This window comes from Thalia democratica, chromosome 4, assembly GCF_965202585.1.
Source record: "Thalia democratica chromosome 4, ktThaDemo2.hap1.1, whole genome shotgun sequence".
Taxonomy (NCBI): domain Eukaryota; kingdom Metazoa; phylum Chordata; class Thaliacea; order Salpida; family Salpidae; genus Thalia; species Thalia democratica.
The window spans coordinates 55,060,638-55,083,487 of record NC_139168.1 but is presented as its reverse complement, the minus strand read 5'-3'; the positions used below and the strand labels follow the sequence as shown (position 1 = coordinate 55,083,487).

At 26.1% G+C, this 22,850-nt stretch overlaps 1 protein-coding gene across 9 annotated transcripts in view; it reads right to left on the bottom strand.

The window, feature by feature from the left end:
* The window catches only part of LOC145835169 (uncharacterized), an 89,894-nt gene extending 73,030 nt beyond the window's left edge, over nt 1–16,864 (bottom strand). For 7 of the 9 annotated variants that reach the window (XM_082942726.1, XM_082942727.1, XM_082942722.1 and 4 more), the window contains exons 1-2: nt 15,833–15,944; nt 8,320–8,489 (exon numbers count right to left, since the gene is read on the bottom strand). In XM_082942726.1, coding sequence (XP_082798852.1) covers nt 8,320–8,489; nt 15,833–15,838 — 176 coding nt within the window. In that variant the 5' untranslated portion in view covers nt 15,839–15,944. Of the gene's footprint in view, nt 1–8,319; nt 8,490–15,832; nt 15,945–16,124; nt 16,205–16,830 lie in introns of those variants that run through there. The other 2 variants (XM_082942724.1, XM_082942723.1) reach the window with 2 other exon arrangements.
* Nucleotides 16,865–22,850: the final 5,986 nt, after the last annotated feature.

Genomic DNA, 22,850 nt, shown 5'->3' with positions numbered 1-22,850 from the left:
AAGTTGCTACTTATTTAGGATTTGAGAAATATTTAAATCAACTTTTAAAACTCCAGCCAAGTTCAAAACAGGATGAAGTTGCTTTGAAAGCAAACTTAGTCTCAGTTGCACACAACTTTTGCAAACTTAAGCCAGAACATAGTTCTGTAATTAATTCAAAAGAAATCATAAGTAGCCTGACTAAGATTAAAAGTAATGAACATATTGTCATTACCAAACCTGACAAAGGTTCAGGAATCGTAATTCTTAATAAAGAGGACTATAATTCTAAAATGTTGAACATAATTAATGATGAGAAGAAGTTTTTGAAAATAGGTCCTGTAGGAGATAAGCTAACTATAGTTAAGTTGGAAAAGAAAATTATTCAAATATTAAAAGATTTGGTGGATAAAAATGAACTTTCTCAAGAACATTATAATTTAATTAGACCGGTAGGTTCCATAAGACCTCGTTTATATGGTTTACCAAAACTACACAAAGTGGATATACCTCTGAGGCCTATACTTTCTATGATAAGATCTCCACAACATGAATTGGCAAGATACTTAAATAGTCTTTTGGATCCTGTGTTGAAGTATTTTTCTAGATATATTGTAAAAGACTCTTTCAAGTTTGTAGATGACTTAAAACTCCAGGGAGCTAAAGACACGTTTCTTTGTTCTTTTGATGTAAAAAGTCTTTTTACAAGTGTACCTTTAAATGAAGTGATAGATATTTGTGCAGAAATGTTATATAACCTTGAAAATCCGACTCTGAAAAGAAGTAATTTTGTTCGACTAATGAGACTCGCAACAGAAGAAGTTGAATTCAGTTTTAATAATATATTATACCGACAAATTGATGGTATTGCCATGGGTTCCCCATTAGGACCTACATTGGCAAACATATTTATGGGCTATCTTGAATACAAAGTTCTACCAGAATTCGATTCAAATTGTAAGTACATGAGATACGTGGATGATTGTTTTGTTATCAGTGATAGTGTAAAAGTTAGTAATTTATTGTTTGAGAGGTTGAACTCTTTGCATAGTGCTATTAAATTTACAAAAGAAAATGAAGAAAATGATCAAATATCATTTTTAGATGTTTTAATCAAAAGAAAGGATAATAATTTCATAACGTCTATTTTCAGAAAACCATTTACTGGTCAATACCTTAATTTTCAATCATATTGCAGTAAAAGAAGAAAAATTGGTTTGATTAAAACCCTATTTCATAGAGCAAATAAAATATGTTCGCCAGAAGTATTTCAGAATGAACTTAAGGTTATAAAAGAATTACTAATAAAGAACGGATACCCTAATCCGTTGATTGATAAGGTATTCAAAACTGAATTGAAAAGACTAAAGTACACAAAACCTTATGGACCAGAGAAATGTCCTGTTCTATTAATTTTGCCCTATGTGGGTGAAAAATCAAAACAAGTTGAAAGAGATATCAAGAATATGACAGAAAAAGTTTACCATGCTTCTAAACCAAGAGTAATTTTTACATCTGCTGCTATCCTAAATCCTAGAGGTAAAGATCTAATATCCTACAAACACAAAAGTTGCGTGGTATACACGTATAAATGCTGTTGCGCAAACAGCTATATAGGACAAACATCTAGGCATTTAGAAACAAGAATAAAAGAGCACGTACCTAAGTGCGTGAAAGACCATATCAAAAATCAACCGAAGAAAATGAGTATTGCAACCTTAAACGCAACAAAAAGATCATCAATTTCAGAGCACTTAGTAAAAAATCCTAAATGTGGTAATAATTACAGTGAGACAAAGTTCAAAGTTTTAAGAAGTTGCACGAACATTTTTGATTTAATTAAGATAGAAGCTATTTATATTCACTTAGACAAGCCAGAATTATGCAAACAAAGAGAGTTTGATTACTCATTATCCTTGTTTAAATTAGACTAATTTTGTTTTGTTTTGTTTTAAATGTTACAGTTAATTATGTTTTCCTTGTTGTTTTTAATTTTTTGTTATAGTTTAGGGTTTTTTTTTACTAATTGATTGATAATTTCTCATATAATTAAAAAGGCTATATAAGTTTAAAATTTGTTTTACCTTGTTACAATTGTAATCACACTGAAGAAAATTGTTGAAATATATTTGTGTTGTTGAAAAAGACTTGTTTTATGTTTAAAAATTTTATTATACTAAATACTATTAAAAAACCTTAATAGATACTGTTTCTTTTTTTACACTATTTTAATAAATAACAACACACTAAGTTGACGAGTATTTTTGTTTTATTAAGTAAAATTTTATTGAGGGATGAATATAAGAAGGTATGATCATACCAATTCAATCATCAGACCACAAGCCTTCGATAGGTCGGATGTGGTCTGATGATCGAATTGGTATGATCAAACCTTATGTTAACTTGAGCTTGTCTCACGGCGTACGAAAGTTCAGACTTAGGTTCTGTAGACTTTCACCGATGTTTTTGTACAAGATATAAATAGTAATAAATTGAAAGAAAAGAAATTATTGTTAGAAGAATAATAGAAAATGTGAACGCTCACATTTATTGTTAATGGACTGGTGTTAAGAAAAACCATTCGATCACCGACCTACACATCATTTGAAATCTTAAAAGCTTATTAATTAAAAAGTTATTATGATAAGTTAAACTAACATAAATGAAAGTTAAATTACCTATATATTCTCTAAAATAACTACAATATAATTTTTTAGAGAATTAAAAAAAAAATTAATAGATAAATATCAATTATGTAAAACACATAATTAAACAAGTACATATATAATGTTCTTTGCTGGTTGCAGTAGTTCTTCTCAAGTTTGTTTATCTAATGTTATTTCAGCTTATTTTGAGTTTAATTAATGTTTAGATATCTAGCATAAATAATTAGTCAAAAGTATTTATTATTATTTGTAAAGGGTATGGTGGGTTAGGGAAAAGTGCTTAGACTTTTTATTTTTGGGTAAAATGGGTTAAAGTTACGACTTCCAATGTTATTACTGTACTAATGTATTTGTATTGTTTCTCATTTGCAAAAATAAGCTTAGCATAAAATAAATAAAACAGTCAATAAAACAATAAATAAATTAAACAGGCAGCAAAAGCAAAGTTTTTTTTTTCTGTTTTCATATGAAGTATCAGGTGTAATAAAAATCTTCGGTGTAGTTTGATAGTGTATTTTTTTCTATTAACCGTTTTGTCAAGAAACTTTCTTAATAAATCAAACTTAACAATTTAGGTTATTCTAAAATTATAGCTTTATCAGCATTTTTAATTCATATGTTTTAAATTTATTTTCACGATTAAGTAAACAATACTAAACCAGGGGTCGGCAAAATATGGCTCTCAAAGCAAAAGGTTAATGCCAGAAATTAACTTTTTAGCTAAAAGTGTTTTTAATCAAAACATTAAAAAGCTTCATAGTATAATTATATTACTATAATAAGCTATAATTAGTGCAAAATTGAATCAGGACGCAGTCAGATATTTTTATATATTTTTTAAATTTTCACAAAATTATTAGTTAATCAAAATATTTTCACCAAGATTTTATTCAACAGATCATTAAACAAAAAATGTTTAACTCTAGGTTCTCAAGATATCGTTAGTTAATAATATTGAATGATATAGTATATAGAATAGTATTTAAACAAACAAATGGAAGGTATTGTAAATATAAAATAAACAAAAATAAAACATAATGCTAGAAACCTTAATTATGTGGGTAAAAACAAACTAAATTTTACTTAAGTTTGTTTTGATCTAATCTTTAATTTTTAGAAAGTGAAAATATATTTAAATATAGTACATATAAGTTGTATAGACTCTATAGTATACATAAATATAGAAAATATAAACACAAGAATTTAAAAATAAACTAAAATTTAAGGACTAAATTAAAATGTAATGTTTAAATTATTAAAAATTATAATATTTGAAATATAAAGCTTAAGTAAGTTAAATCTAAGACTAAAAGCATACTGAAAAATGGTTATTATTTGTGTATTAAGCAAAATTAGGCTTTACTAAAAAAAATGCTTTACTTTGTAAAGACTATATGAAGTACTTAAAAACTTAAGCCAAGTTCTTGAATAAATCAACTTAATTGTATTTTAAACTTTATTTATAAGTTTTACAGTAACCTGTTGCTTGAGAACGCATTTCTTTAGTGCGCATAAGTTAGAAAAAAATTCTGAGTTCAAAATTATTTTTTTTATACTTTGAAACCAGCTGAAAGTAGAAATATAAAAACATTATACTTTGTAAAAAGTTTTTCTAGTATTAATTACAAATAAAACAAAAACTAAAGAAATCAGAAAAATTTTATGATTTCATCATATAAAGTAAATCTAATATATAACACAAAAATATTATTGTTTATCTATTTAACTTAATAACCAACAGTGCAATTGACATTGCATACCCCATTTTGAAACATAAACGAAACATTTGTAAATAAAAGATATGCTTTATAAGTTAAGATATTCAACAAAAATAAAGAACAAGGCAATGAAACTTATTTAAAACTAGATACTCTTGAAAACATGCGTGTTAGTTTAGCTTGTTGTTTAGGTCTACTGGACACTTTTGTAAGTTGTTTTCAAATTATTTTGAACGTTTTTTTAGGTCGATTATAGACTTACATAGTTGTTTTTAACAACAGCTTTTTGCATTTTGCAACAAGAATATTGATAGCATGTAAACTTTGATTACATTAAGTTTTGACTCTTTTTGGTTTTCTACCAAGACAACAAGTTAAAATGCAAAAAAGCTGCTAAATCATAAGCAGGAGTAAAATGGTACTACCTAAACTAGCTTTTTGGTAAAAACACAAATAATAAAAACATAATAAATGTTTCACTAACTAAAATTTTTCGGTACAAGGAAATACAAATTACACTAAAAATTTTTATGATTTAAATATAAATGATACAATCACTTAAGACTTCTAATAACTTCAACAAAAAAATGTTATGTTTTTATGGTGATTTTTTTGTTTTCTTGGATTGTTTTGTAAAAGTTGTCTATAAACTAAAGGTAAAGAGGCTTTTTACATGTTTTTATTAGGTTTATTGTAGGTAAATAAATAAAACATTTTTTTTAAGTACGAACTCCCGGTTTAGTACGCTTTTTTTTGCTATGTCCATACTGCGTACTCAAGTGGCAAGTTATTGAACTTATTATACTTATAGTTTGTTTTATAAGTAACAATCAAAGTTCTCAACTTGTATCGAAACAGTAAATTATAAACTTATTGAGTCACAATTTATTTGAAAACATTTTGTCGCTTAATTAATAAGATTAGTGGGTAAGTCTTTTAAAATCAAAGTTAATTGATCATACTTGCGTAACCATTTCAACTTGTAACAGTAAAAGTTAGTTAAAAACGATGAAAACACACTTTTTGATAAATCTTTGGTGTCATTCTTCAGCGTTGAACTTTGCTACCTTAAAAGGCTGTAAGCCCTAAACCGTCTTAAATCTATTTATAACGCCAACAAGATCTGCTCATACGGAGATGACAGTCTTGCCAATATAGAGCAAAAAAGCAATTAAATTTTGGAAAGCACATCAAAGAAAACATTTGAGTTATTTAATAAAAACAGAATTAAAAATATTTGCAAAAATAGATGCAAACACTAAATATATGGAATTTTCTGGCTACAACATTAAACTTGACTAGCAATGAATATAAACCATATCGTAAAGAAACCTCCGAAGTTAGATGCATAAACAACAAATCAATCTGCTGGAAAATTTTTAAAAGAAACCTCCCAAGAGTAATCGAAAGTAGAATTAATAAACTTTTGAAAAGCGAAAGAGTATTTAATAACTCCATAGCCACCTACCGAAAGGCTTTAAACAATGCTAACTTTAAGAACACGCTAATATGCACAGAAAATAAGAAAGTCCAAGCAAAAATATAAATAAGCCAACTAAGAAAACTTATATACACTTCAATTCCCCCTTCTGCCAATCCGTGAAAACTAGTATATTTAAAGCATTTTTTGAAAATATTATTAAACACTGCAAGCAAAACAAGAACTAAAAAAAAATTACAAGCATAATTATTTGTTAACTGCCATGTAGCTGTATGAATAATATCAAAGTCATCATACAAAAAACGTTACAATAACTTAAAACAAAAACAATAGAACTGAAGAAAAAAACCGCTAATCTTTCATCCTGCCGTTCTAAGAATTTATCTCCTTAAATATTAAATGTTTTATACAAAAATTTATTTACAAAACTTCGATATCATCTAAATAAATAAAACAGTTATACATGGTATAATGGATGTATTTTTAAAAAGTAGATGATATTACCATCTAAAAGCATTATGGAAATTTTTATGGAAAACAGCATTATATTATCAAATAAACTTGGTATTTGGAAACTAATAACATTAACTACGACATCAAATGGAGCATTCTTTACTAAATTGGGAGATTAAAAGTATGCATAATATTTTCAGTATCTTTAATTTTGAGAAAATAGAGATAGCCAGAGCTAAAAAGAGACACAACATGTAAAAGATATATAGATTATTTTTAGAATGTCCCTTTTTTATAAAACATTGCTTCGTTACTTAAATTAACATTGTTAATTTGTATCCTAATACATTTGTAAGGGTAAATAGTTATAACTATACCTCTAAAAATTATTTTTGTAGTAAAAATATGCTTTTGTCTTTAAACATTGGATATATAATAAATTTCTACAATAAAGCAGTACACTAGAAATCTATAGAGTTAAATCAACGCTTAATTATAATCAAAACATTTACTTTTAACACTAAAATGTATTAACTTAGACGGTATGTAAATTAATGATAATACCTAAGTTCCAATTTTCCGATTTTTAACTTTTCAATGCATTAAGCAAAAGTTGTAAATAGACAAAGAAATTTAACTTTAATTCGTCCTTGCAACAAATATTCATATAAGTTCAATTTAATAATTTTAACAGTGGTAACAATTAAATATTTCAATAGCTAATTTAAGTACAACTAAAGTTCGATACACTTAAACTGATTTTTTATTTTTAGAGTCTAGTTTAAGTTTAAGAATTACTTCATATAGTTTAAAAAATAAATAAGTTCAGTTTATAATCCTGATTGTGCGTTATTATTTACCATCAAAAGACGTAAGGAGCCATTTTAATAGTCTATTTCAAATTTAAGCTCATTACCTATATTACCTCTATATTTGAAATTATAGATACATAGATATTTTAAATATTAAATTATAACACGTAAGTTTTTTAGCCTACTTTTAAATTCTTACTTTTGTATATTTTTATGTTTAGCATAAAGTATATAAAGTTCGTATATGCTATATTTTAGTTTATTTTCAGTTTATATTAGCTTCATTTTATAAAAACTAGAGATTAGATACAAACCAGTTTAAGTATTTTTTTTACCCACATTAATGACAATTTCTAACTTTTCGTTTCAATCTTAATTTTTTTTTTCATTTTTAATTTAGAATATATAAGTTTATTTGTTTAGATACTTTTTTTTAGATTTAGTAAACAACTGACGATCTCTAGAGAACTTAAAGTGAAACATTGTATTGTTTAGGTAATCCGTTGTATAAAATCTTAATAACTTGTCTCATTATATGTATATGAATTAATCTATTCCCTCTCATTAAATAAAAGAAAAGAAAGACAGCAACCCTGCCTCCATAATCAAAACATGTACTTTAAAAGAACAAAAACCACTAAATGATAACAAAAAAATAACAACAAAATAAATCCAAAAACAAGAACAAACAACGCAAAAATAAGTTGACATGTACATAGGTTGTTTTTAAAATAGGCTAACTAAAATTATTCAATTTTAGTTGAAACGTCACGATGTGTTTTTTTGTGTGATTCTTTAAAAAATTTACTTTGTTCTTTATTTTGTTCTGAGGATATGCACAAAGCATTGAAACTAAGTAAACAATTCGAAAATTAGTTGTTTTTTTTTATTATAAATTAATCTATTATATATAGATACCTCTGTTGTTCTATTTAGAAATAAACTACAATATTAAACGATTCTTACTAAAAACAAACATCAAAGTTTTTAGTACAGTAAAAACTTAAACTGCATTTAGTTACTCTTTGCTTCCATAAACTTAAAATGATTTTAAAGAAAAAAAACATGTTTGAAATTGTTTTCAGTTTACTGAAGAAAAGAATAAATCAAAAGTAGTATAACAAAAAATAACTTTATTCATTTTTTACAACAAGAATCTTTTAAAAGTTATTTAAAATTAACTACAAACTACTATTTTAGTTTAATTATACTTCTGTAAAATCGTTCACTCTTCCTATTAATAAACTTACTTTTCTAAGCTTCCACCATCAATCAAAGCGTTATACGAATCAATGCATAGTAAAGATGAATCTCCTTGGCAACCCGCAGGAAACACCAAAAGTGATGGTTTCTTAACTCTTATGAATCCCTCTTTAGGTGGAGAATCTAGCTCAAAAAAAATTGGATGAACATTTTCTTCCTAGAATTATTATTTTGTTAATTGATAAATAGTAGTCAAAACTTAGAAAAAAAACTAAAGTTAAGCGTTATGCTGTTCTTTTATTTCGTTTTGTTGTTGAAAGTCATATCATAATTTAAGATATTTTTTTCTAAAAACTTCTTAATCACCTTCTTCCCAAATTTTCAATTAAAACTGTTTGATCTTTATTGCTGATAACCATTAATTAATAATTTTATTTTTAATTATTTTCAAAATCCCCAGCCAAGCACTGTCAGCAATACATAGCTTTAATTTTTAATAATACAACCTATGCCTATTGTAACTTAATCAAGATATAAAGAAATACTCCATGTTTTTTAATAAACGTTTTATTATATATTCACTTCGTTTCATCAGAAGCAAACTACAGACTAGATAAAAAAAATTAAAACACGGTTTTTCACTAAAAAAAATAAAGTAATTAGCCAATAATCAGAACAACACAAGTAAAAAACATAAGTACTTACCTCAAAAGCAACTATTAAACTTAGTTTAATACAAACTAATAAAAAATTCAAATAATTAAACAAATAAAAACATTTTATAATCGATTTTTTTTGTTTACATAATTCTGGTTCACAAATAAACTAAAACAGCCATTAATATTACCAGGTCAATTAAGTTACTGCAATGGTTAATAATTTTAAAAAACAAAAAGTAGACTTGATTAAAACCTTATACCATCGTGCTTGTATGATTTGTTCTCCCGAGTTTCTCTATTCTAATACAGAAAAAACTAAAGAGATTTTGGTGAAAAGTGGCTATCCATTAGAATTTATTAAGATAATTCACATGAAGTCGCATGATGAAAATCGTAATAAACTTAATTTGTATATCTAGAGAAGTTTATTGCAGTTCTTAAGTTACTGTATATGGGTAACATGTCACACTTGTTTGGAAAGAAAGTAAAAGATCTAACACAACCAACTTACAATTAAATATAACTCAGACTTGTATTTGTTTCAATTCCAGTTCTAAAATTGAAGCTCAAGGACCCAACTTCCTAATTGGATAAAAGCGTTATCGTATACAATTTTAATTGCTTCTGTAAAAAAAGCAACTATTGGGCAGACATCCGGACATCTTAACACAAGAGTTTAGAAGCGCATACCTAAATATGTAATAAATTTTAAGAAAAAAAAGACGAACAGTAAGACAAAAGCAGTTACCAATGCTGTGAAAATATATTCAATAGCAGGTTATTTAATTAACAAAACTGATTGTGCTAATAACTGTAAGCTATCTAGATTAAGAGTTATTATGTAACGAAGTCGATTCTCGATTTCGTTGTTTTAAACTTTTCCGCCAGTTGGCACTATAGTCAGCCGTGATTGTGTACTTATTTCTTGATAACTTTAAGAAATTGCCCACTAGCCTTTAGCTCGCGTACTATGCGCAGCTCTATTCTATTGTTCTTTATTTATGTTTATTTTGTATTATGTTTGTTATTACGCTCAGTTAAGCCATAAGACCGTGCGAGAGGCACTCTAATTGATTATAAGATTTTTTTTATTATTTTCATTTTATAAAATCTTGGTGTTTATTGCATTATTGTTTTATAATGTGCTTAGTTCAGCCATAACATTGTGCAAGAAGCACATAACAGTTTAAGACTCTCAGTTACTAGTAAGACCTATTTTTGTGTATAAGATTGTAACATTCAGAAATTTCAAGAACGTTATTAAGAACATTTTTATTTGTAGAATTTGGTGTTTACTTGTTGTGTTTGTATTCGCAGTTTTATTCTACTGATAAACTGCCTACTTTGTCATTCAACTTTTTAGTTGTCATATTAATATCACATATTCAATAAACTCACTTCATTAAAGAAATTATTTATTTTAACTATATTACATACTTATTAATTACTAAGTTAAACCTAATGAGTAAGGTAAATTCAGTAAAAGCGTTAAGAGCTAAACGCTCAAAACGTTTAGCACAAAAAAGGGGACATCCCCCAATTGAAGGCAGTTCCTACCACAGGCCCTCTAGGACTACAATTAAGTATTGCAGTAATTTAATTGACCTCATAAGATTAGAGGCTTTTTTTATCAACCAGACCTATGTAAATAAAAAGAATTTGATAATAAAGTGTTTTTATTTGTTTAAATGATTGACCTTTTTTCTGGTATTTTACATAATTTAACAATCTTGCTTGTTTTGATTTCCTTTTTTTACTTGTGTTATTGTCATTAACGACTAATTAGCTGTATAATTATTTTAGTTTTAAGTTTTGTTAGTTTGCAGTACGTTTCTGATGAAATACTGAGAAAATATATTAAGTGTTTATATAAAACATTCGAATATATTTTTAAGTTTTGATTAAATTTAATTATTGCTTTTTAAAATTTAGTTATAATACTAATAATACGCTCTGTATGAAGTAGTTACTTTCAAATGATGAAATATTTTAAATTTAGAAATTTTTTAAATGCTAAAAAAAATTTTATACTAGTATAAACTCTACTGTGTGGTAAGTCATAAAAACAATTAAAAAAATACTTATTAATCTAACTAAGATAAAAGAAAAACGATTTAAAAACTGTTGCCATATTTGAACCCTAAGATAATAAAGCTAAACCATTATTACATAAAGTTACATCTTAGTATCTGAGGATTTACTTATTTCAGTTCGTTTTAGTTTGTTTTAATAAATTTGTTTTATCCTTCATGAAAAGTCTCAAATAACTGAAAAACATGGTTATCATTGAATGTCCGATTCAGATTTGTAATTAATTACTAATACTGCATTAACCAAGCGATATTATAAGTAGCACTCTTCTTGTTTACAACTGTGTGCATAATCGACCATCCAACTCATTTAGTCTTTCACTTGTCACAAAATAACCACTGTTAATTCGATAAAGTTTTGACCATAGGATCAGTCAAGAGACGTTACTATTGTTTATCAGAAAGTAGGAAATGTTTTAGTTAAAGTCAAATAAAAATAATGAAAATGCAGGAATTTAGAGATTTAAATATGAGCAGGAGAAGCTAAGTGCTATTATCCTAGCTAGTGATCCATGATTAATGACAAAATCTGAAATCTACCTAGCTGATTGGTAAAATCGGTCAGAAGTTTTTATTACTGTAAAGTCAGAGCTTTGGGCTTGCACCGTGATTTTTTAGAACGTTTGCTCCTCGAGTACAAAGTGAATCAGAAACATACATTTTTACACAATAAGTAAATGTAAATATTATAAGGAGAATGAGCTACACAAAGAAAGCAATAAAAGACATATTGGTTGCAGGCGTGGAAGAAGATGACATAAGAAGAGAAATTATTGCATGCAAATGAGAATTTGCGCACTCTATCAGTCTGCTACTTTCAACATCAGAAAAATAAATGCATCAATATAGAGGATAATTCCCATCATGTCCATTGCAATAACTATATTGATATGTAATATTCTGTCAACAAGTAAGGTTATCAAAATAAAATTAGTCTTAAAACTTTTATCTTTCTTGTTCGCGAAGTTTAACAAAAAGTTTAATGCCGTTCAGACACAAGTTGATATTTCTGATTTTTATGGTAGAAGACAAAAGTATAACTTTACTTATAATCAACGAAAATGTTAGATAAAAATCATTATATTCACTAAATACAACTTGCGTAGAGTCAAGGCGACCATTAATCATCCTCGTTCATCGACCAAAAATGCAACAAACTAGCCTTTATAGGTAATTGCTTTAGCTGATACTAGCGCGCAGTCAAATCTCTGGAGATAAAAGGATTTTCAAGTGGCTGATTTTCGTAAAATGGAATTGATACCTTCAACAACCACAATAAGGACCGCCAACAAAGTTCTCATTAACATCATTGCAGCTCTGAAAGTTACTTACAGCGCAATTTTTAAATGAAAGATAAAATCAGATTATAATGTTTATGTCAATGATTCAGTGAGTAAGTTTTTTTTGTTGTATGATACTATGGTAGCTCCTTGATAATCAATAATGGTTTTTATTCCATCTGATCTCAATTATAACATCAGAATTTCATAATTATAATGAGTTCAAACCCAACCAACATGATTATAATGTAACTTTTAATTGCCCGCCAAGAACTGAAGTGTCAGATCGACCAAGCAAGATATCGTTTGATGATACAAAATGAATTTCAAAAAAGTACGCAGCTTAACGTTTAATGTTTGCCCACATAAACCACTCAAGCGAATTAGTGGCCCTCCTCTTAAAATATATTTGGAGACTAATGCTTACCATAAAACAGCACATGTTCTAGTTAATTGGTAAAAAGAGATTAAAGAGATGAAGAATTAGATGTCTTGGAACATTTCTCATTTGGCGAACCTCTTAGCTAATGTCAATATATGATAAACCAGGCAACAAGACGGGTCACCTGGAAGATCTCTTACATCTTAAACAAAAAGGATACGTGCAATTCTAAAACTCATTTTAAATTATTATGGAGAGTTTTAAAGGCAATGTTAAAGATTACATCTGATGCATGGAAAAGTTACCATGAAGTTTTATTAAGACAAAGTGATAAACAACTAACTAACTTTATCACTTTGTCTGTCAAGTTCTAAAATAATGTTTTGTATCGTCAACTAGTAAACCACAGACGCTACATCACGTTATAAAACCTTGGTCAATGAATTAAATTTGTCCAATAGTTATCTGCAATCCTTTATAATTGCTTCATGAGTACAAAAGTATCCCATGCAATGGCAATTACTTCGGAAGAAATTTTTAAAGAAATAATTAGTTACAATTTTTTTTCAATAGCGTTCAGGTGCAAAAAGGTCGAACCTTGTATTATAACGAATCTTTTTCAGCGCTTTTCATAAATGGTCATACCTTATACTTAAATAACGGAGTTGTGCTCAACAAGGACAGGTTAGTGATTTTTGTAAATTAACCTTCTCGTGTATTCAACAATTCGTATTCCGCAAATTAAGTGACAACCATTGCATAATCGTGCCGCCCAGCAGGTTGTCTTCTGACTTAGTATTACTTAAAAAATTGATTTAATTCGGGCCAAGTTTCAACAATGTAACTGCAACAAATTTTATTAATCATTATTAGTCCTTAAAGTATCTGATCCACCTACAAGCTATTTTGAAAATATGTTTATAGATTTTTTCTAGTTTGCTGTAAATATTTTCGTAGTAGTGGGCTCAGACTATTAGGATGGGCAAGTATTTTCTTAACCTCAAGCGGAGACTCTCATGAAGGTTTGCGTTGGTCAATAAAGTGCCTTCGAGATAAGTTTCTTCTACTATCAGACAAACGAAAGTTCAGAAGTTGCTGTCAAACAGGCTAAAATGTTGTTAGATCGAATGTTATTGCATCAGAAAAAGTCTAAAGAATGATAAGGCTTTAAGTACGATTATTCAGTTGTGAATTACTTCTGATAGAAATGGTTATTTGCCGCCAGCTGAAATCATATATAAGGGGTCAACTAAGGATAGTTTTGCAATTCTAATTAAGTTAAATAAATTTATTAAACCAGAAGTTCGACCCTTGAGGAGGAAAGCATTGAAGCTTAAAGAAAAGACGCTCAAACAAAATTTTTAAAGAGTGCAGAAACGAAAAACCAGAGAGTTTGAGAACTACGGCTACTTTATATTGGTAGCAAACGTCTACTGCAGAATCAGAGGTGTGCTCGTCGACAAAATTTGGACAGGAAGGGAATAATAATATATGTAGTACTGCACGATCAGTTATTATTTTAAATATTTGGCTTAAGGAGACTTATACGGAGAAAAATGAAGTTTTTAATTCTATGCCTGAATGATAATGGTGATCGTGAATTAATACCGGTGAACGGATTATGAATTAAGTAGAAGAAGAACATGTACCAGTTGAAGAAGAGCGTGTTCCTGCTTCTTTGGTTCCATCAGGAAGTAATGAGCCACTTTCCACAATTGAGGGAACATAATTAGCCATGAAAACTTGAGCGTAATGTAAACAGTAAAAAAACAGACAATACAAAGCATTGAGGTACTCTAGTATATTGATATTTCTAAACGGATTAAAACATGTATAATTTTTTTTATAATTTTTTTCAAATGAAACTCCTTGGTAACCGTTCAGTGCATCTGTAAAAGTTTTTAACGTTCCCTTTTGAATTCTTCGTCTTATTTAAGCAGAGTTTTAGAAAAACATGTTTTCATTTTGCAAATTTTTTTATAATGTGTGATATCTACTGTTCTTCTAAGTGACCCGTACTGTTTTTAACACCAGCTTACAGTATCTACATTACTTTTAAAAACTTATAGTGTTATTAAAACACTAATATTAAAAAAATAGTCGTTTAGTTATGATTCTAACAAGCTTTAACATGCTTCGAGTCACTTATTTTATTATAAATTGTTGACCTCGAAAACGTTCAAAAAACATACCTCTAGTCTGTTTTTAATTATTAACTTTTTGAAAACAGAAACAAACTTTTTGTTCATGTATTAGAAACATAAAGTAAAAAATAGGTCTGATATTACTTTGAAAAATGTATAGTTTTAAGCAAAGATTATATAAACAGGCGTAATTTTTAATCGGCTATATCCTATTAATGTTTGTTTTTTACTCTTAAATATCTGTATTTTAAATTTATTCTGTACCGTTCAAGTTTTGAAGTTGTCCTCTTTAGCTCAGTTTTTTCTATAAACAACTTATGCTTTTGTATTATTAAGTACTGTTATTTTTTTTCTACAAAATCTTTTACTGATTCCAATTTACAATATATAACAGTAAATAAACTAAAATAACGTTTTCAAGTTCTAATTATTTTTAATCCTTTAACATTCCAATAAAATATTTAAAGCTATCTATTGTTTATTTTTCAAATTTATAGTTAAATAAGCTTATTTCATTTTTGAAACTAGTTCAAATAGTTTTATACTTTTGTTAGTAACACAAAAAATAAAAAAGTAGTTTGCGTAATTTTTCATTCCAAGTTTGAATTTAAAATAAATTAACTTGCTTTTTTTTTTGAATTACTTTTTTTATAAAATGAGTTTGAAATAAACTTTTATCAGTTTAAAATAAAGTATAAAGGGGTTTAGTTAATAAACTTTTAAATAAGTATAAATTTAGATATTAAGTTTTGAATTTTTATTTCAAGCCTAAATTACTTTTTAAGTATAAAATGGTTATTTCTTAATTGCAAATACCTTTTAACTTTTGCCATAAACATTTAGTTAAATTTAAAAATTAAAGAAACAAAATATTATCTTACATTTTGCAATTAAGGTGTTTGATGTATAAGTCAAACTTCTGTTCAATAACAATTTTTTTATTTACTAGACATACTAAAATAAGTTTGAACGCACATATAAATTTAAATCTATAAATAAACTCACAGTCATTGTTAATCAAATAAGTCTTTCTTGCTCTTGTTTCAATTAGATTTTGTTTACCTAAAAATTCGTACTTTTTACTTTAAAATGGCTCATAGATACTAAAAACCTAATTGTTTTTTTTTAGTAAAAAAAGTTACATAAGCTTATATAGTTTAAGCATTAACTTTGAAATGTTGATAATGCAAAAATTCTACAAAAAGTATAATTACTTTTCTTCTGAAAACAAAAAAAGCATTAATTGGTAATTTGTTATATATAGACTTAATTTAAAATAAAAATTAGTCTGACTAACTTTTTAATTCAAACAAAGTAAAAAAATGTTTTTTTTGAATCAGTGATTAAAGCTAATTACAACTTTTATAAAAAACATCTGTATTAAAGAGAATTGAATTACTAAAAAGTACATTTTTTTAACTTTTTCCAAACTTAAGATTGTAGTAATAATGCACATGATGAAATTTTAAATATATTTAATTGAAATAAAAGCTTTGATAAACTTTTAAAAATAGAAAAATACTTTAAACTTATTGGTTTCTTTCCTTGAAAATTAGTTTTAAAAATATTTTATGTACAGTAAACTATGTTTTTAGTTTTCAATTTAGATTACTTTTCTTCATTAGATAACTAAAAACTTATTGTATTTTTTTAACATTAAAAACATTATTAAAAAGTAATTTAGCACATACTATCAATAATTTAAATTATGATAAATAATTGTTGCATTTAAGTATTTAAAAAGTTTTGTTAGTATATAAAAATTATTTTTTTTTATTGTTCAAAATTTTGTGTATGTAATAGATTTATTTCATAACCTTTGTGTTTAAAGATAGGTCTTAACTAACTGCTAATACAAAAAAAAGAAAACTTAAAAAATGCAGCTGCTAGTTATCAGACTTATAATTCTATCTCAAAAACATAAGAAATCATAAAAACATTTTTTTGAGAAAATAAAAAAGTTGACATAAAATATAATATAGCATCATTTTTAAAGAGTTCACCTTGAAAACACAAACACGCAACTTCAATTTTATGTTCTCACAATTAACTAAACTTTATCTAGACATTAGCTTCAAAAACTTCTCTCGTTTCAATAAACCATTAGACAAATATTGTTGTTTTTTTTTTTGCGCGTTTTTTGTTTCATATACTACATCGCTTCTGTAGTTCTTAAAAGTCGTTGCACAAACAACATGTCAGTGACAAAAGATCTTTAATGTAATCTATAAACTTTATGTATCGACAAACTCTTTTAGCAAAACATTATATTCTATATTTTGAAAAAACAAGTATTCAGTTCTATTAGACATTAAGTTTAAAATTGTGAATTTTAGCAATAACATATTATTGACTTACCATTTTTCTAACACCGAATTTTATTGGTGGTGTTAATAATTTTTTTAAAGAATGTATAATGAAGTGGTAAGTCCAAAATCGATTTTTGCTTGAACCCACAAATCTAAACCGAAATTGTCAATTAAAACATAGTATTAGTATAAACTTTTATAAAACTAAAAAACTTAACATCAATTTTTACTTAATTTACTTAAATAAGACTTATAACTAGGTTTTTTGTCTGGCTAATAAATACAATCAAATTACATCTAATATAAAATAAACCAGATATTTCTTATACAAATATATCAGTCATGTAATAATATTCTAAAGTATAACGATTGTAAATTATGTGTTGTTTTACGCTTAGATCGTCACGCGTCTAGCATGGTGTATAAAGTGCAAGATTAAAATTGCTAGTTAGAAAATATTCATTCAAAATTTTCATAATTATCACGACTCTGTTTAAAAAAATTTTAATTTGATTTCAATTGCATTAATCTATATACTACTAAACTATTATATGTATTTTAAATGTTCGCTACAAAAAGTAAATTAATATAGAATCTGATGTTTTCAGACAACATTAATTTCTGTTTATATATCAAGTTTTTTTTTATTCTACAAAAAACACTTTATTACATGCATACAGAACTTGTTAAACATGTAAATTGTTAAGTACAAGCTGCCTGAAATTTAGATTTTGGATTTTTTTTATTTCGGCTGTTACGGGCTTTCAATACTATTTTTGGCACGACAGATCTGAAAGTAAAAAATACTATTTCCTCAAAAGTCAAACAGCTAAAGGAATATTTTTATTACAAAAATATATTTTTAAGAAATGCATGACAAAGATATACTATTCGCCATTTAATAACAGTAAAGGTATTGACTCTGAGGTACTTGTAGGTATTTATACAACAAAAAGGAAAACTCTATAAGCAGCTAAAAGTGATTAAATAGAAAACGAACGACAAAAAATATTGTTTTAAATATTTTTTATACAATTAAAAATACTTTCTGTGGAAAGCTATTTTAAAATTTAATTTTTTTTTTCAAAAAATAAGTTAGTTTGCTACTAAATTAAAAAGAAGGTAGAAGATTATACATGTATATAAAAGAAAATTTACCCTTAAGTAAAAAGTATTAATTGTAAAACGGCCTGTAAAACATATCTAATAAAAAAGAAAACTAAATTAAATGGAATAGCAGCTAAAAACAGTATTTAAATAGTTAAACAACTCAGATTTATTTTTAAACATTTACATCATAGAACTTTTATATTATAGTACTCAATTAATACCTACACCTAATGAAAAGTAAAGGGTGCACAAATATTCAAATTCTGACGGTTAAAGTTTTATTATCTTTGAGTTATGGTAAATAATTTTTTTTAAGTTTTTAAATAATCTTTCTAATAGAAAAACATGAGAGTTTTATTTTTTTCAATTATATATCACTTTTTGAGATGTGGCCATTAAACATATTTTTAAGGATTTGAATAGTCATGTAATCGAAAGCAAAAAAAGTCCGAAAAAGGTAAAAATTATTTTAAAGCACATGAGAGCAGGGAAATGAATAGACTTTTACATGATCAAATATGAAAACGATACCATCAATCAAAATAATTGTAATTTAAACAGTAAAATAACCGTTCTTAATTACTAAAGGCGAGACAAAAGTAAAATAGCAAAAATTTAGTATTTATACACACAAATCGTCAAAAGCAAGTTTTATTGTTTAAAACATGATGTAAACAACTTTTTTACGGTGCACAACTTATTTTAAAAATATAACAAAATAAATTTAATTTTTTTTTTGTATTACCAAAAAAATTAAATGTGTATTGTTATATTTTTTGAAACATGATGTTAAACGTATGAATAAATTCAAAAATAGTTTTAATAAAATCTTCAAAATTGTTAAAAAACTTCAAAAATATAAAAATGTAAATATTTACACAAAGAGCTCTGATAATAACGGAAAAATTGTTAAAACAAGTTACTAAAATTATACTAAACTATCTAAGAAAACTTTAATTAACAACTCTGAAGAACTGTTATAAAACGAAAGATATATACTGATGAAAATCACGGAAACAAATTCTTTTTTTTTTATCCAACCATAAATAAAAAATAAACAGATGATAATCTTCTATATTTAACAACTGGCATTAACAAAACGAAAACTATTCAAATTATAAATTTAAGTGTTTTTAACAAACGATCCTAGTGAACAAGTTCACTGGAATTTATAATAATAACAAATTTTAAAGTATCCTTCTTTTATTACAGTGACATATGTTTCTGTGTGTTAACGGATTAACACACTTCAACTGAGCTCTGTAAAAAAAAAATACTGTCAGAAAAGAATAGAAGCTAAAGTAGGTGTAAAATGTTCATTAAAATAAAAATAATTGCTATAGATTTTTAGAGGTTAATGGTTAATATTAGATAAAATACTTAATAATAAATCCTTCTGTTATAAAAATATATAATATTTGTAATTATTTTGTCTAAATTAAATAAAATGAACTAAAATAAACTAAAAAATAACAAATCATAAAACAAACTGCTTATATGAATTGGAAGGAAGAACTAATTCAAATTATTTACTGGTTGCTAATCATTGAAAAAATATATTTAATAATTACTTTACATAGTACTCACAATTACGTCACACACGTAATATGAACAGGGGTCGGTCTTTTTATGGGTACTTTTTTATGGGCACTATTTTTTGGTTAGAATTGCTGCAATGAAATCTGCCCATAATTTGATGTGATGTCATTAAAATTATGGGTAGTATTAGGATGTTGCTGCAATTAAGTTGCTGCAATTAAATGAAAAATAAAACAGTGTCTAGGCCTCATATAAATATTATGGCTAGTTTTTGTAGTTAAGATTTTATAAACAAAAAAATTAAAAACAACTTAAATACAAATAAACTAATTGATTGATTTGTATGTACATTTATTTAAATTGTACTTTGTAAGCTAACAAAAGTAGTGGCTAGACTTATTAAAATATTATGGATAATTTTTTTATTTAAGGTTTAATAAAGAAAAATAAACAAAAACTTGTATACATTTAAGCCAATTGTTTGATTTATATGTTTTTTTTTTTATTTATTTTTAGTAAACTTATAGAAGTAGTGGCTTGGCATTATGTGTACTATTTTACGTGTAGAATTACTTCAACCAATTCTGCCCATAATTTGATGTGATTTCATTTAAATTATGGGTAGTATTGAGATGTTTCTGCAATTAAATAAAAAATAAAACAGTGTCTAGGTCTTATATAAATATTATGGATAGTTATTGTAGTTAAGATTTTATAAACAAAAAAAAAAAAAACAACTTAAACTTATTGTTTTGTTTATATTTAAATTTATTTAAATTATATTTAGTTAAATTTTAATAAATAAAAATTTTGTTAAAATTATGAAATAGTGCCCATAAAGTGTTACACACAAAGCCAATCCACTACTTCTATAAGTTTACTAAATATAAATTACATATATAAAATTATAAATCAAACAATTGGTTTATGTGTGTTCAAGTTTAACTTTTTAATTTTGTTTATAAAATTTTAAATACAAAAACTATCCTAAATATTTATAGTATGCCAAGCCATTACTTTTGTTAGTGTACAAAATATAAATTACAAAAAAAAAAAACTTACAAATCATACAATTGGTTTAAGTGTATACAAGTTTTTTTTTTTTTTTTGCTTTATTAAATCTTAAATAAGAAATTTGTCCATAATCTTTTAACAAGTCTAGCCTTTACTTTTATTAGCTTACAAAGTATAATTTAAATAAATTTACATATAAACAAAACAATAAGCTTAAGTTGTATTTTTTTTCCTTATAAAATTTTAACTACATAAACTATTTATAATATTTATATAAGACCTAGACACTGTTTTATTTTTCATTTAATTGCAGAAACATCTCAATACTACCAATAATTTAAATAAAATCACATCAAATTATGGGCAGAATTGATTAAAGCAATTCTACACGTAAAATAGTGCCCATAAAATAATACACATAAGGCCAAGCCACTACTTCTTTAAGTTTACTAAATATAAATTTAAAAAAATATATATAAATCAAACAATTGGTTTAAGTGTATACAAGTTTTTGTTTATTTTTCTTTATTAAATCCTTAATCTTTTAATAAGTCTTGCTACTACTTTTGTTAGCTTACATAATATAATTTAAATAAATGTACATATAAATTAAACAATTAGTTTATTTGTATTTAAGTTGTTTTTTATTTTTTTGTTTATAAAATCTTAACTAAAAAAACCATCTATAATATTTATATAAGGCCTAGACACTGTTTTATTTTTCATTTATTTGCAGTAACTTAATTGCAGCAACATCCTAATACTACCCATAATTTTAATGACATCACATTAAATTATGGGAAGATTACATTGCAGCAATTCTACCCATAAAATAGTGCCCATAAAATAGTACCCATAAAAACTCCTACCGATATGAACATTAATTGTGTTAATCCGTTAACACACAGAAACATATGTCAGTGTAATAAAAAAAGGATACAAAACGAAAATTAGCAATTTTGAAAAAATATCTTTAAGACCATTAATATTTTCTGATAATATTTGCGAGTACGTATACCCCCAATAAGAATTAAATAAATACGTACTGCAAGATTGCAATGACTCTAAAAACTACCTAGAGGAATTAGAAGCATGGAAAATTGTTTTACTAGTGAAAACTATATTTTAAGGCTGTAGATCTGATAAATCAATACTCATATTTATCTTTGTTAACTATTAATACTTTTGTATGGAGCTTAGTTCATAATTTTATAATCCAAAAGCGCGCCTCAACAGCATTGAAAAGAAGATTTTGAAAAAAGTTATACGTAGCCTTGCTTTACTCCACTTTTGATTTCAATTGAGTCAGAACAACTACTATCATATTAGATGGTTGTCTTTGTGTTTGTGTAGAAAGACTTAACAATATTCAAGACACTTCGAAGACAAACAATCTACATAAATATAACACACAATTTTTTCCTACTTACTAAATGAAAAGCTTTAGTAAGGACAATAAAATCTATATTAAAACTATGTTTTAATCATTACATTTCTTTTGTAAGTTTCATACTGTCGCATATAAATTAAAAAAACGTGTAAGTGGTAGTATTTTTTGACCTAAACCTACAATGTTACTCAGGATAAACTCTTTTGGCCACCTTCTGACGATGAATAGTTACAATTTAAAAGATTTATTAGTAGTTTAAATAAAGTAAGTTTCCCTGTAGTTGTTGCAATCCGACTTAGAAATCTTGTTTTATACAACGTTTTGATCTTCGCATCACACATGTCTTCTTCGACATACAGGTCATTTATGGTTGGCAGAAAATGGTATTAAGCGCATAGTCAGGAACAATATTCTAAGTAGAACAAGTAAGAGAAAAGTGCTAACCCATCTACATAACTGTTTTTTTTCTACTGTATAAGACTTATCCAGTTTAAGATTACAAAGGTAATGTTTTTTTTTTGGTTAAGCTGCTTTCCTAATTTCTTTATAAACTGATTTAATGTTGCCTCTGCCAGCATCAGCTTGAATAAAAACGCTAGCTTTTGACTAAAACTCGTGAATGCATATCCTTGCTTTAATCTAAAAAGATATTTCTAACATA